General features: G+C 44.9%; 2 protein-coding genes, 1 non-coding gene and 1 pseudogene across 3 annotated transcripts; 1 reads left to right on the top strand and 3 right to left on the bottom strand.

Moving 5' to 3' along the window:
• The first annotated feature begins 3,316 nt into the window (after positions 1-3,316).
• Positions 3,317-7,333, top strand: LOC136464469 (tRNA (carboxymethyluridine(34)-5-O)-methyltransferase-like). The gene is made up of 3 exons (XM_066463415.1): positions 3,317-3,516; positions 5,392-6,450; positions 6,994-7,333. The coding sequence occupies exons 2-3, from the start codon at positions 5,399-5,401 to the stop codon at positions 7,076-7,078; spliced, it is 1,137 nt and encodes a 378-aa protein (XP_066319512.1). The 5' UTR covers positions 3,317-3,516; positions 5,392-5,398; the 3' UTR covers positions 7,079-7,333.
• A 321-nt stretch (positions 7,334-7,654) lies between these two features.
• On the bottom strand, positions 7,655-10,500 carry LOC136464468 (pentatricopeptide repeat-containing protein PPR5, chloroplastic-like; annotated as a pseudogene).
• Positions 10,501-10,750: 250 nt separating this feature from the next.
• Positions 10,751-10,822, bottom strand: TRNAW-CCA (transfer RNA tryptophan (anticodon CCA)). The gene has a single exon. It is a non-coding gene; the product is annotated as a tRNA-Trp (tRNA).
• Positions 10,823-11,300: 478 nt separating this feature from the next.
• On the bottom strand, positions 11,301-13,100 carry LOC136464467 (ATP synthase delta chain, chloroplastic-like). Its single transcript, XM_066463414.1, has 2 exons — positions 12,246-13,100; positions 11,301-11,539 (listed from the first exon to the last, which is right to left on the bottom strand). The coding sequence occupies exon 1, from the start codon at positions 13,024-13,026 to the stop codon at positions 12,283-12,285; it is 744 nt and encodes a 247-aa protein (XP_066319511.1). The 5' UTR covers positions 13,027-13,100; the 3' UTR covers positions 11,301-11,539; positions 12,246-12,282.
• Positions 13,101-13,308: the final 208 nt, after the last annotated feature.

The following is a 13,308-nucleotide window of genomic DNA, read 5'->3' as shown; positions in this document are numbered from 1 at the left end:
ATTGCAGAATTTTTTCTCAATGATCTAGATCCCAAGACCATGGTAGAATGCAAAAAGCGCTCGGACTGAGCTCAATAGAAAGAAGCAATTTAAGCTGAGATAGCCTCGCTCACTAGAAGAGGGGTATTCACATCTGCAATACCTACACCTTCCAAAGTCTTTCCTATAGGCTTTAAATGAGTTTTCTTCCAAAAATAGAATAAGAACAATGAGATGGTGAGATATAAAGCGAGGCTAGTAGCACAAGAGTTCACGTAGAGACCCTGCATTGATTACAATGAAACCTATTCTCCGGTAATGAGTGAAATTACTTTCCGATACTTAATATCATTGGTAGTTCAAAATCATCTATCTATGCAGTTGATGGATGTGGTGACGACATATCTATATGGCTCACTTGATTCGGACATATACATGAAGGTTTCTGATGGAATCCAAATTCTAAATCCAAACATAAATCGCAACATGTATTGTGTAAAACTACAAAAGTCATTATATAGCTTGAACCAGCTGGGACGAATGTGGTACAACCGACTGAGTGAATTCCTTCTAAAGAAATGATACACTAATAATGATGATTGCCCATGTGTTTTCATTAAGAAATCTCAAATGGGATTTTACATTATATCTATATATGTTGATGATTTAAATATCATTGGTAGTCCAAAGAATATAAAGGAAGCATGCAATCACCTAAAGATGGAATTCGAGATGAAGGATTTGGGTAAGACCAAATATTGCCTAGGCTTACAACTTGAGCACTGTCCTTCAGGGATTTTAGTGCATCAATCAGCCTATATCCAGAAAATATTAGAGAAATTCAATATGGATAAATCATACCCTAATAAAACCCCGATGATTGTTCGTTCCTTATAAATAGAAAAAAAATCCATTTAGACCATGGGATATTGGAGAAAAGATATTGGGACCAGAAATCCCATATCTCAGTGTCATTGGCACACTTATGTATCTTGCAAATTACATCAGGCCTGATATCGTATTTATAGTGAACTTACTAGCTAGGCATAGTGCGAACCCAACTTGTCGTCATTGGACGGGAGCGAAGTGTATCCTTAGATACCTTAATGACACAAAGGATCTTGGTTTATTCTTCAAAAAAATCTTGATCCCAGTATGATTGGTTATACTGATGCTGGTTACTTATATGATCCTCATAAAGGAAAATCTCAAATAGAATTTGTATTCCTGCATGAAGGTACAACTATTTCATAAAAATCTTCTAAGAAGACTCTAACGTCGACCTCTACTAATCATTCTGAAATTATTGCTCTATACGAGGCATTTTAAGAATGTGTATGGCTTCGCAGAATGGTTAACCACATACAACAGTCATGTGGTATTGGTTAAATTGAATCACCTACAATTATCTATGAAAATAATTCTGCTTGTGTTAGACATATGCAAACATGTTACATAAAGAGCAATATCACTAAGCACATTGCTCCTAAGTTGTTTTATCCCCATGAATTACAAGAAAGCGGGGAAATAAACATCTTGCAAATCAAGTCATGTGATAATCTCGCTGACCTATTTACTAAGTCCTTACCAACTTTTATGTTTTAAAAATTGGTACATGAAATTGGTATGCAGCGACTTTGAGATTTGTCAGAATCAGGAAGAGACATCTCCTAAATATTGACCTGTACCAGCATCATATTATACTCTTTTCTTTTACAAGTTTTACTCACAAGGTTTCTTGTTAAAGTTTTTAATGAGGTAATATTAACATAAATATGTGTCATATTTTCTATTTTTTCCATCGGGGGTTTTGTGGGAAATATCAAAGACACGTATTGCCCTCACAACTCATCCATGGTTTTTCCTTGAAAAAGGTTTTTCATGTGAGTTATCCTAGAGGTAATACCAATAATATGTCGTCATATTTTCTCCTAATTTTTTCACTAGGTTTTTACAGGAGTTTTAGCGGCATATCACCTTATATTGTTCCTCATATTTTTTTCCTGGAAAGGTTTTTAGGGGAGTTATCTATATGTCGTATCTCCAATATTTTTCTCCACTAGGGTTTTTAATGAGATATCAATGACATAGCAGTTTATTTAAATCACACATACATATGCTATTTTCTCCTTATATCCTATAAGGTTTAAAGGAGTTTTTATAGCATATCTATACATATATATTCCTCAGATTTTCTTCACAGGGTTTTTCGAGGAATCTCAGCTTACAGCTGCATTGATCTCAAGGAAGATTCAATCAAAGGGGGAGTGTTGTAAAACGACGCCAATACACCAATAGGCATCCTTGTACAGATGATATCATCCGTCCGTACGGATCTGTATGGTGTCCGTACAAGCAATTAGGATTAGAGTTTATATTAGTAGTTAACTGTGTCACCGAAGGGGCATATCTCTCGGTGACGAGATGTAACGTCTCCCATCGGTTGTGTCCTTTGGACATACCCCTTCACATATATATATTCTATGAGATCAATGAAACACAACGGTTGTTCCCAAATCTTTATTCATTTACATTCACATTCAACAGTTCAGGCAACATAAGTTAAAAAAACATAACCTTTTTTATACATGAGTTTTAGATGAAGATAATTTTTATATAAAAATTATATAGCTCGACGAGATTTACAACTCCATAGTTCATAACTTTGCTGTCTAAAGCTATCTTGATGCTAAAATAGTCGATACAATACTCGGATCTACCAATATACATTTGAAACTTGTATTGATTATGTCGGCACTAATATGACTTTTTTACATATAAAAATAAAATTTATATGACAATTGTAGAGGCCAATGAAATCTACAAAAATTTAGTTCATTATGTTTTCATTTGGAGTTATCTTATTCCGAAATATTCGATGCAGGTTTCTATCTGAGCATTGTACTGTATCAATTATTTAGACATCAAAATGGTTTCAAATGGAAAACATATGAACTACAAAATTATAGATCTCCAAGCTCGAAATTTTCATATAAAATTTATCCCCATCTAAGCTCATATAAAGAAAATGTTTTTTTTAGACATGTTAAAAGATTTCCGCCGTTTGAATATGCGGTAAACGTAATTCTGCCGATTCACTTGGCGATAATAAGTTAATAATAATCGGCGACGGGTGTACAAATATACAATTCTTTGTAGGATATTTTTTTTGAAAAATACATCTATAAATTATATTAAAATAAAAAAAATTCCATGCGCGTGCTGTCTGCAGGGGAAAAAAATTGTCGGAGCGGTTGGTCAGCTGAGCAGGGGCTCAGGCCGCCCGCGGTTCGGGAGACTTCTCCGTGTATTAAAAAAAATTGTCGGCCAATTAGCCAGGGAAAATTGCACTCCCGTTTACGCACTTCCCCTGCTCACCTGCCTTAGATAGCTATAGGCTCGTCGTACGTTCGATTCGGCCGTTTTCTGCATCAACGGGCCGAACACGCCCTTGCCGACCGCCGCCGCCGCCGCCCTACTCCCCGCTGCCCAGGTCTTCGTCGGACTCTTTGCCGGCGACGAGCACTCGCCACGCTGGTATGCCAGCCCCTCTCTCTTCCCTTCCTTCTGTGCAAAACGGAGTTCCCGAACCCTGATTTATGCTATTTGGCTATTTGTATTCGGATCTGATCTAATCACAAGTGTAAGTGTATGCATGTATTATGCCACTAACTTTGTTTTTGTTTTTGACAAAAATTATCGGGTGTACACCCATGCCCTTTATTGGGTCCGCCCCTGACCCGTCTAGTTAGGGCATGTTTGGCATGGCTCCACTCCTAAACTCCAGCAACTCCATAAAAAAATCCAGCCAAACACCTCAACTCCGAAACTCTATGGAGCTGCCGACTCCATGGAGCTGTAGTACAAATGAAGGTGGAGTTTTGGAGCACCTCTTTTGCAGCTCCAAAACCACTCAATATGAACCTCCTCATGGAGTTGGTGGGAAATTACCCACCACTGCCACTGATTACGTAGAAAAACGGTTCGATTCTATTTCTCCCGAGCCCCCGCGCAGTGACAACCTCCCTCCCGCGCCGTCGTCTTCCTCCCCCGCTGCCATGGGTGGCCGCCGAGCTCCTCGCCTGCAAATCACAAGCGCCAAAACCGAATCACAAGCGCCAAACCGAATCAGCCACGAACCATGGCAGCCTCGCGCGCTCCTCCCCAGCCCGCAGGCGAGCGCGAGCCCCGCTCGGGCGCGGGCCTGCCTGGCCGTGCCGTCCTCGCTCATCATGCTCGCGGCGCGCGGCGGGGCCAAGGCCAACAGCACGCGACTCCGCGTCCGGTGTGCGGTCTTGTCGTCGCCTACACCCGTGGCGCCCTCGGAGTCGAAGCCGGCGCACCGGATCTCGCGGTCCGGTTCCGACGGCGCGCTGCGGCCCAAGCCGGCGGTGCTGGTGGCCAAGAAGCTGAGCGAGGCCGGCCTGGCCGTGCTGCGGGAGTTCGCGGACGTGGAGTGCGCCTACGGCATGTCCCCGGCCGAGCTCCTCGCGAAGGTGTCCCAGTTCGACGCGCTCATCGTGCGCAGCGGCACCAAGGTGACGCGGGAGGTGCTGGAGGCGGGGAGGGGCCAGCAGCGGGTGGTGGGCGGCGCGGGCGTCGGGATCGACAACGTTCTAGAGTTCTAGAGTGGGATAGGGAGGAGGTCGGGTGCCTCGTCGTCAACGCGCCCACGGCCAACTATCTAGGCGAAGAAGAAGATGGGATAGGGAGGATGACAAGTGGGGCCTGAATCGAAGGGCAATAATGACAATCCACACTGAAATCGGTCTTTTTTGGAGCTGAGAGCACCTATCTAGCCAAACACCCCATTTTCGTTCTAGAGTTCTAGAGTGGAGCTGGCTCCACTTGGAGTTCTGGAGTGGAGCAGCTCTCCCCGGAGTTGGAGCCATGCCAAACAGGGCCTTAATCTCCATTAACTTGATTTCTTGAAGCTCAGCGTATGACTGTTTGAGGTGGACCATTGAAATACTAAATGACTGAAATTTGTATTCTGAAACTGTGGTCACTTGACAGATAATTGAGGGCATTGAGAATGGAAATATTGTATTACTTTTTCAGACTATGTTTATCTTAGAACTATTTATATTGTAATTTATGCAGGTTTTGAACTCAGTTTGTTGAATTCAGATATTATGAGACCTTCTAAATATATATGTGTATCATGCTTTTGATTAATTATTTGTATACTGGTTTCTTTGTCAAATATTGTATCTAATACTGAAATGTGAATATGGATTATACTGAATTGCATATGTTAGTGCTGGCTAGGACTAACAATAATCTAGGTTAAATCCTGGTTCTGTCACTACCATTGTTGAACCAAGCTAATCTGCTTTAGTTTCATCTCTTTATCAAGTCAGAGTTGTTGTCAACCACCTGCGTGGCTAATTCATATCTCCTCTGGCATAGGGCTTGCATGATACTAGTATTTTCGAGGACAACAGCAAGAAGCCTTCATAAAGCCATACCCGCTTCTCATTCACATTCTTCAATCTTTTGGATCAAAGAATTCTTTAGCTGTAAGCCAACATTTCAACATCTTAGCACTAACAACCTAATGAGCCCAAATGATCTGTTGGAGGCTCAGGATATGGTTCCTGCTGAGGGAAACCACAGTTGCTCCTCAAGTGTTCAGTCCACCCCAGAAATTGAGAAAAAGTATGTGCATCGTGTCTATGATGCCATAGCTCCCCATTTCAGTGCAACAAGATTTGCTAAATGGCCCAAGGTTGCAGGATTCTTGAATTCCTTGAGGCCTGGGTCGATTGTAGTGGATGCTGGCTGTGGTAATGGCAAGTATTTGGGCTTCAACCCTGATTGTTTATTCATAGGATGTGATATAAGCCCACCGCTTATTGAGATATGTGCTGGGAGAGGGCATGAGGTGTTGGTTGCTGATGCTGTCAACCTCTCATACAGGAATGATTTTGGTGATGCAGCAATTTCGATTGCCGTGTTGCATCATTTGAGTACTGATGATAGACGGAGGAAGGCCATAGAAGAGCTAATACGTGTTGTTCGGAGAGGTGGTCTGGTGCTCATAACAGTCTGGGCTAGGGAGCAGGAAGACAAGTCATTGCTTAACAAGTGGACTCCCCTCTGTGAGAAGTATAATGAAGAGTGGGTTGAACAGAGCAGTCCTCCAGTACGTAGTCAATCTGGAACTCTTCTGGGAAGCATTGCAGAAACTGATGAAGACACTGGTGTAATGAAGCAAACAGATGATCGATTAAAAAAATTTCATGATGGGGTGGAGGATAAGATCATTGACTTTAGTAATTCAAAGACTGATGAAAATGAGAAAAACCAGCAGGAGTACTTTGTTCCATGGCATCTACCATTTCACCGAGCTGAGATTGGTGCTGCATCTGCTGCTCTGGAGAATGGATTTGCAAAGAAAGATGAGAAGAAGGGTACAGTGGTCTACAATCGTTATTATCATGTTTTTGTTGAAGGAGAACTTCAAAGGTGGAGTATTCTTACTCAGCAACTCTACATTCACACAAAAAAGCTTACTTCCTTCCCCTTTTGTTTCTACCTGTATACCTATATAAAGTCAAATTCTACATTTGACCAATAAGCCATAGTATTGATGCCTCATAGAAGCTTCCTGTTTCATGGGTTTATTCTGATTTTTTTCTGTCTTGGTCAATGTTAATATGTTTGTTTAGTCGCGAAAGATCAGAAAAAAATGGAATAACTAAAGATGGTAACTAGCTGTAGAAGGCAGTTTGATGCAGTTGACATTCTAGCGGCTATATTTACTCCTTCACCCAATCTTTCTTGATTAGAGGTTCACCAGAAATATTGCCTTTATACTTATAGATATCGCTACTTGTCACCTGATTGCCTTATACAGGTTATAGTTGCAAAAATCTGGTAACAATAATTATAGAGAAAGAAGAATATATTCTGCTGCTTGCACTTCATAAGCATGTATTACTTTCTTTTTGCTGAATGCCAACTCTTTTGATTCGGAATATCTCATATCATTAACTGTCTTAATTTCAGATTGGTTTCTGGCATAAAGAATGCTACTATTGTTGACCAGTTCTATGACAAATCCAACTGGTGCATTGTTCTCGAGAAGCTTTGAGCTGCAGGCAAAGGGATGTCACAAGAAGCCATGTGAAGCTGATATTTGGGAGGATTCAGTGGTAGGCAAGCCAAATGTTTTGATCCCGAAATGTATGATGCATTGTTAAGGCTTATGCGTCAGGTTGCCTGATATTTTGTGGGCCATCTGGACTTGTAGAAATATTTGCTGTCAATCTGGTCAACATTGTATATTAGATGATTGCTAGTACTGTTTTTTATATAAGTATGAGCTTTCATTTTTTTTAACGCAAAATGAAGGTGTCCGTTACCCTTTGTTTGATCTATCACATCATGGACATACTAATCCTGCTTGGATCTGTTAGTGGCAGCGATTAGTTTGGGGGCTCCAACAATAGTTCATTAGCTGGTGGAGGGATGCTTATAGTTCATTTGCACCTCTAGCCAATTATTCAACCACCCTATTAGCTGGTCGGGCAGACTCTTGCTAATAGTAGCTAGCTAATAGTTAGCAGCTATTAGCTAGTTAGCTAGCTAACTAATCGATTCAAACATGGCCCTATGCTGCTTTGTGTTTCACAAAAGCAAACTTTTTTTGAAACAATGTGCAGCACGCATGCCATTCCAGTTCCCAGTTTTATGTATTGGGAGATGCTCAGGAAACAGAGATGACAGACCTGTCATAACAATCGAAGAGTACAGAGAGCCGGAACTTTTGTGATGCCCAACGATGACTAGAAACAAAAATACCTACTACTAATAACAGAGTACATGTACAAGCAGATTTTGCCGAAGCACAAAAGGTCTCAGCATTCTTCAGTAGGGAAAGGAGCATCCTGTTGGGAGCAGAGGAACTCCTGTAGCGCCAAGTACACTATATTAACGGCTCTGGTGCAGATCAAATGTATTCTTCCTGATGTCAGGTAATTTGACGAGCTTGTTCAAACCAACAGCCTTATGTAGCAGCTACTTGCCAAACGCTTACCTCTGGCTTGTTAGAAGTACCTGATTCTGAATCACCAGCAGAATCTGCACTTGGTTTGCTTGCAGAGTTTATGGCTGGTGATGTCCTGGGTTTCCTCTCAGAGGTGCCAAATGCTTCCAAAGCGTCCAGGAAGAACTTTTTATTCGGGACAATCCCCTGTTTATTCATTCTCTTGAGCAACTTCTGCACTAGTACCTTATCGTTCGCCTTGGTGTAGGCCTTGTAGAGCGGCTTGTAGGTGGAACCATTGGGCACAACACATTTCTTCAGTGCAGTATCCAACAGCTGATCTGCTTCTGTGTGCAAGCCGTTCATGCAGTAGGCATCAAGCATCGAGTTCAAGGAAGAGAGGTGCACTTTGTTTTGTGAGCTCACAAGCTCATCAAACACTTGCCGGGCCTTTGAGACACAATCACAATGAGCATACATCACGACGAGGCATTCTTGTGTCACATAGTCTGGTTTGAATCCCAATTCTTCCATCTTCTCAACCACAGACTCTGCTTTCTCTCTGAGCCTTGCTTTCCCATAATTTGTTATCATGGAATTAAACGTTGGGTGTGTAGGCCTCTCCTTTGATCGCAGTAGGCTCTTGAACACCTGCTCCATCTTATCAAATGTCTGCTTTCGCCCATATGAATCTATGAGTATGTTGAATGTGATCACATTTGGACGGCATTCCTTGCTTTTCATCCGCAGCAACACAGATTCCATCTCTTTGATCATGCCATTCTTCCCGTATGCGTCAAGCACTCCATTGTAAGTATATATGTCAGGGGAGACTTCACTTTCATCCAGATCCTTGAACAAGATGTCTACCTGCTTTGTGTCACCAGCCTGCGCAAAAGCCCTTAGCAGAATGTTGTATGTCACAATAGTCGGTTGGCATCTCTCTATACACTTCATCTTCTCAAAATAGCCAAGAGCTTTGGCCAAAGCCTTACTCTTGTCCCGTGAATGCACATGTGCACCGATAAGAGAGTTATATACAGAAGTGTCCGGCTTGCACCCGCTGTTCTGCATCTGAGAGAACAGCCACATTGCCATCTGTATCTGGCCTTTCCTTCCCATCACAGATATTAACTTGGAGTAGATGCCGTTGTCAGCAACATACCACAGTTGTTTCTGCATCCATCTGAATACCTAGCAGAACATGAAGACATGTAATGAACAGAAAAATAAAACTATCCAACATGCTGAAATTTAGTGGGCCTCCTGTTTGGGTGCTGACATTTGCTGTATGTTGGAGTAAACTTTGCTTAGCTATGCTTTGTGAGATGGACATGTCTGAGCATTCTGGTGTGTGCTAGACACAAAAGTTGCCCTGAGATCTCGAAGTACCACGGCTACAGGGCCGTTTGGATCCTTGGAATTGAATTCATTCTAATAATTATAATTTATGCACAAATTAATTAAGCTAATATGGTTCTATATAGAATATATTTGTATATTATTGTTAGCCATGCAAGGAAGATACTTATATGTTGCATTTCTACTGTAGGGAAGCGAGTTGAAGAACGTGCTATAAGTTTGAGAGTAGAAACATAGCATGGTGATCTATAGAATCAATTTTTCCATCTCCCATCCTATGAATTTGAGATAAGCTTATACGTGAACTTAGGAAAGTTGTGGAATGTCAAATTCCAAGCCAAACTTAATCCATTAAGCAGATTCCAATTCCTCCTAAATGAAAGGATCCAAACGGCCCCAGAATGAAATGTGGTTGTACCTTTTTCCACAGAGAAGCTGCTGAAGATATAGAAAATGCAATGCATGATAAGATTCAATAATCAGTGTCAGTAGCTAGATTTTGTGTATCACTATTCACTGTTTTGGACGACGAAAACATTGGACTCAACTAGCACCAGTACTAAGGTATCTACCACACATGCAGGGAAACAAACAATGGCTCATAATTTACGTATATATACCAATCCTAATAAGTTCTTAACCCAAAGGTTTGTAATGCGCAAAGGATGCAGTCTCCATAGTCCACTCCACACCAATCCTAAGTCTACTGGGAATCAGGAGCGCACCTCAAGACACTGGAGCCAGGCGTCGCGGCGGCCGAGCTTCACGAGAGGAGGAAGCAGTGCTCGGTGCGGACCACCCGCACGTGGCGGTCCAGCACCGGCACCAGCCGCTCCTTGCCGCCGGCCGTCCTCCGCAGCAGCGAGCGCACCAGCTCCGCCGCCTCGTCCACCCCCTCCTCCGCCGCGGCGCCCGCACCCCGCCGCTTGCTCCTGGCCGCGAGCGCCACATGGCGCGGGGCGGCGCCGCCCGCGCTCGGGCACGGGGACGGCGGGTGCCGCTGAGGCCATGGAGTTGATGTGCTTGAGCAGGCAAGCATCGGGTTGGACCAAAGGAAGGCTAGGGTCTAGTGCTGCATTGGACTGCGCTGTGGATGGCAATGGAGAATTGCGATGGCAGCGCTGGGACGGAGGGAGGCGCTTTGCCGCTCTGCGTCTGGCCGCGGGTAGGGGAGAGGAAGGGGGGATAGGGGTGGAGCCGTGGATATTAGACGAATTGCAAAAAAAAAATTAGCAGAAAAAAGACGAACTGCAGAAATTTTAGCAAAAAAGAGGATCAGCTGTTGGGAATGTTTTTTATAGTGGTAGATGAGCGGTGGAGATTAGACGAATTACAAAAATTTTGGCAAAAAAAGAAATCCGTTTGGATGGGGAAATAGTTTTAGCAAAAAAAAGAAATCCGTTTGGATCGGGGATTTGAACCCGACGTGAATCGAACACGCAACCTTCTGATCTGGAGTCAGACGCGCTACCATTGCGCCACGGATCCTTGGTAGAAAGAACCCACAACAATATTATAAATCTAATATACCAGTAAGGCCTTAATGCAGCCAAAGATGCCCTAAGCGATGACGCCCATGGATTTGTGCTATGTAAATCTAAAAAAAAGGATTTGTGCTATGTAATCTCATTGTGGTCCTCGTCGGCAAGGATCAGGTACGCATCACTCAAGCGGTTCGTCGGCAGCTCAGGGTTGTGGCAAAACGATGACACCCGGACCACGGGGCGAAACAAGACAGCAAGAGCAACGCTAATGACCGGAGAAGCGGCATGCGTCAGCTCAAAAGCTCGGTAATTTCAAACGAACATAAGCTGATAAGCAGCAGAGGGCACGAGTGAACTACACCCGATGTACTTTTCGTCAAAGTTAAGGGAACGCAAGCAGAATGCGACATGATCTTACTTCCCGGTGGACAACTGGACATCGTCCTATACAGATCTCCGCGACTCTATCAGCGGGGATATGATTGAGAGAAGAGGTGGAAACTCCGCTATAGATGATTGTTTTGAACATATTACAGTGTGTGTCAACCACAGCAAAAAGGAGAACGAATTACACAGGTTCCCGCCAAAAAATGGAAAACAGAAACGCAGAAACGAATGTCCGTTCATATGTAATTGGAGCCACCACCATTGATCTGCAGGTCTGAAGGGGACAGGACCGACATTCCCGCTTGATTCATGCCATTCGTTGAGACAGTAGCAGCTGCAAAGATGAAAAACCATTTCAGATCAGATTAATCAAATTGGCAATTCTGCAGCCCAAGAGAAGTTTGTAAATTTTGATAGCAAGCCTGGAATGTCCAAGAAAGAGAATCTTGGGTGTTTTGGCTGATATGGGTTGGATTACATGTGTGACCAATTCTGTTATCTGTTTTCTGAACATTCTGCAGCCTCCTTTGAAATGCAGGATTTTTTTGTTGCCTATGTTTTTTCTATAAAAATTGAATCGATTCCCATGAAATTCCTACACGATGAATGTGAAATTTCTGCGTTTCAAAGGAACGCTGGGGTTAATGAGGTCATAGACTATTTATGTTCAGAATTGGACACCAGTCTCTCTGCTTGAAATTATGTTGCGGGATTATACAAAATGATCGTGTTTTCCTCATTTCCACCACTTTCCCAACTTGAAACCAATTTCAAGCAATTTCTTTCTTGGACGCTCCAGGCCTCCAGCGAAGTCTCAACTTCAACTTCAAAGAACCTTGAACCTCTATCAACAGTGGGAATGACATGAAACTAAGCTATATACTTGTCTTCAAATTATGAACATTCCTCAGAAGCCACGACAAGCACATAATACGAATTCTGGACTCCAGGTATGCTGTATGCAGTATTCACCATTCATTCAAATATTCAATAAGAGAATGATACAAATGAAGAGCAGGGAGAGAGGCAGCAGAAAGCACCTAAGTTTCAGGGGCGAGGATGGACGCCTCAAGCCGGTCAGACTTCGAGCGGGACGTCGGGCAACTCGAACTCGGACGCGATCTCCTCGATCTGCTTCCGGACGCTCATGTCGATTAAGCTGGAGCCGTCGCGGCCGTACTGCACGGTGAAGCCGGCGATGAGCTCCGGGTCGAGCTGTGTCTTGAGGCGGACGTTCTTGGCGCCGGTCATCTTCTGGACGTGCTGCGCGATCTGCGCGAGGTCCTGCGACTCGAGCTGCACGACGGAGGTGACGGTGGCGACCTCGGTGCCCGTGAGCGAGTTGTAGACGTTCTCGAACTCGGCGACGATCTGCGGCACGATCGTCGCGCGGAAGTTGTCGACGACGACGTTGAGGAAGTTGACGACGTGCTGCTGCAGCTCGTATGACTTGGCGATCTCGTCGATGAGCTGGGTCTTCTCCTCGCGCGGGACGGTGGGGTTGTCGAAGAACTCGGCGACGGTCTCGTCGGCGAAGATCTTCTCCAGCTTCTCCAGGTCGGAGACCGTCTGCTCGAGGGTGCCGTTCTCGACGGCCACCTCCGACAGCGCGGACGCGTAGCTCTCTGCCGCGGCCTCGGCCGCACGGGGCCTGGTGAGGTCCCCGCGGCGGCGGGGCGGGGCCAGGCGGAGGGAGGGGAGCCCCCGCGCCGGGCGGGCGAAGGAGGCGGACCGGGGCACCGCGGGGGTCGCGCCGGAGGAGGCGGAGGCCGCGGCAGCGGCGGGGCGGAGGGTGAAGGAGGCGAGGCGGAGCGCGGCCATCGCGTCGCGGAGCGTGCGGTCGGAGTGGACTCGGGGGGGAGTGCGGCCTCGCTCTGGTTTGGAACTTGGGAGGTCTGGTCCGGGGGAAGAGGAAGAGGACAGAGGAGGGGTTTGGGGTGGGGAGCGGACGGACGGGATCGGGTGGCCACCGGATCGCACGGCGGTGGGGCTGGAGGGCGTCGCGTGGCCGGAGACGTGTGGCCGGTGGTGGGATGAGGTGGATAAGAAACGGATGACTGTGCGTGTGCGTCTGATGGCGACACGATAGATGGCGGCCACGCT

This window comes from Miscanthus floridulus, chromosome 7, assembly GCF_019320115.1.
Source record: "Miscanthus floridulus cultivar M001 chromosome 7, ASM1932011v1, whole genome shotgun sequence".
Lineage (NCBI taxonomy): Eukaryota > Viridiplantae > Streptophyta > Magnoliopsida > Poales > Poaceae > Miscanthus > Miscanthus floridulus.
Note: the sequence above shows the minus strand (reverse complement) of the source record. Positions and strands in the feature narration are given on the sequence as shown.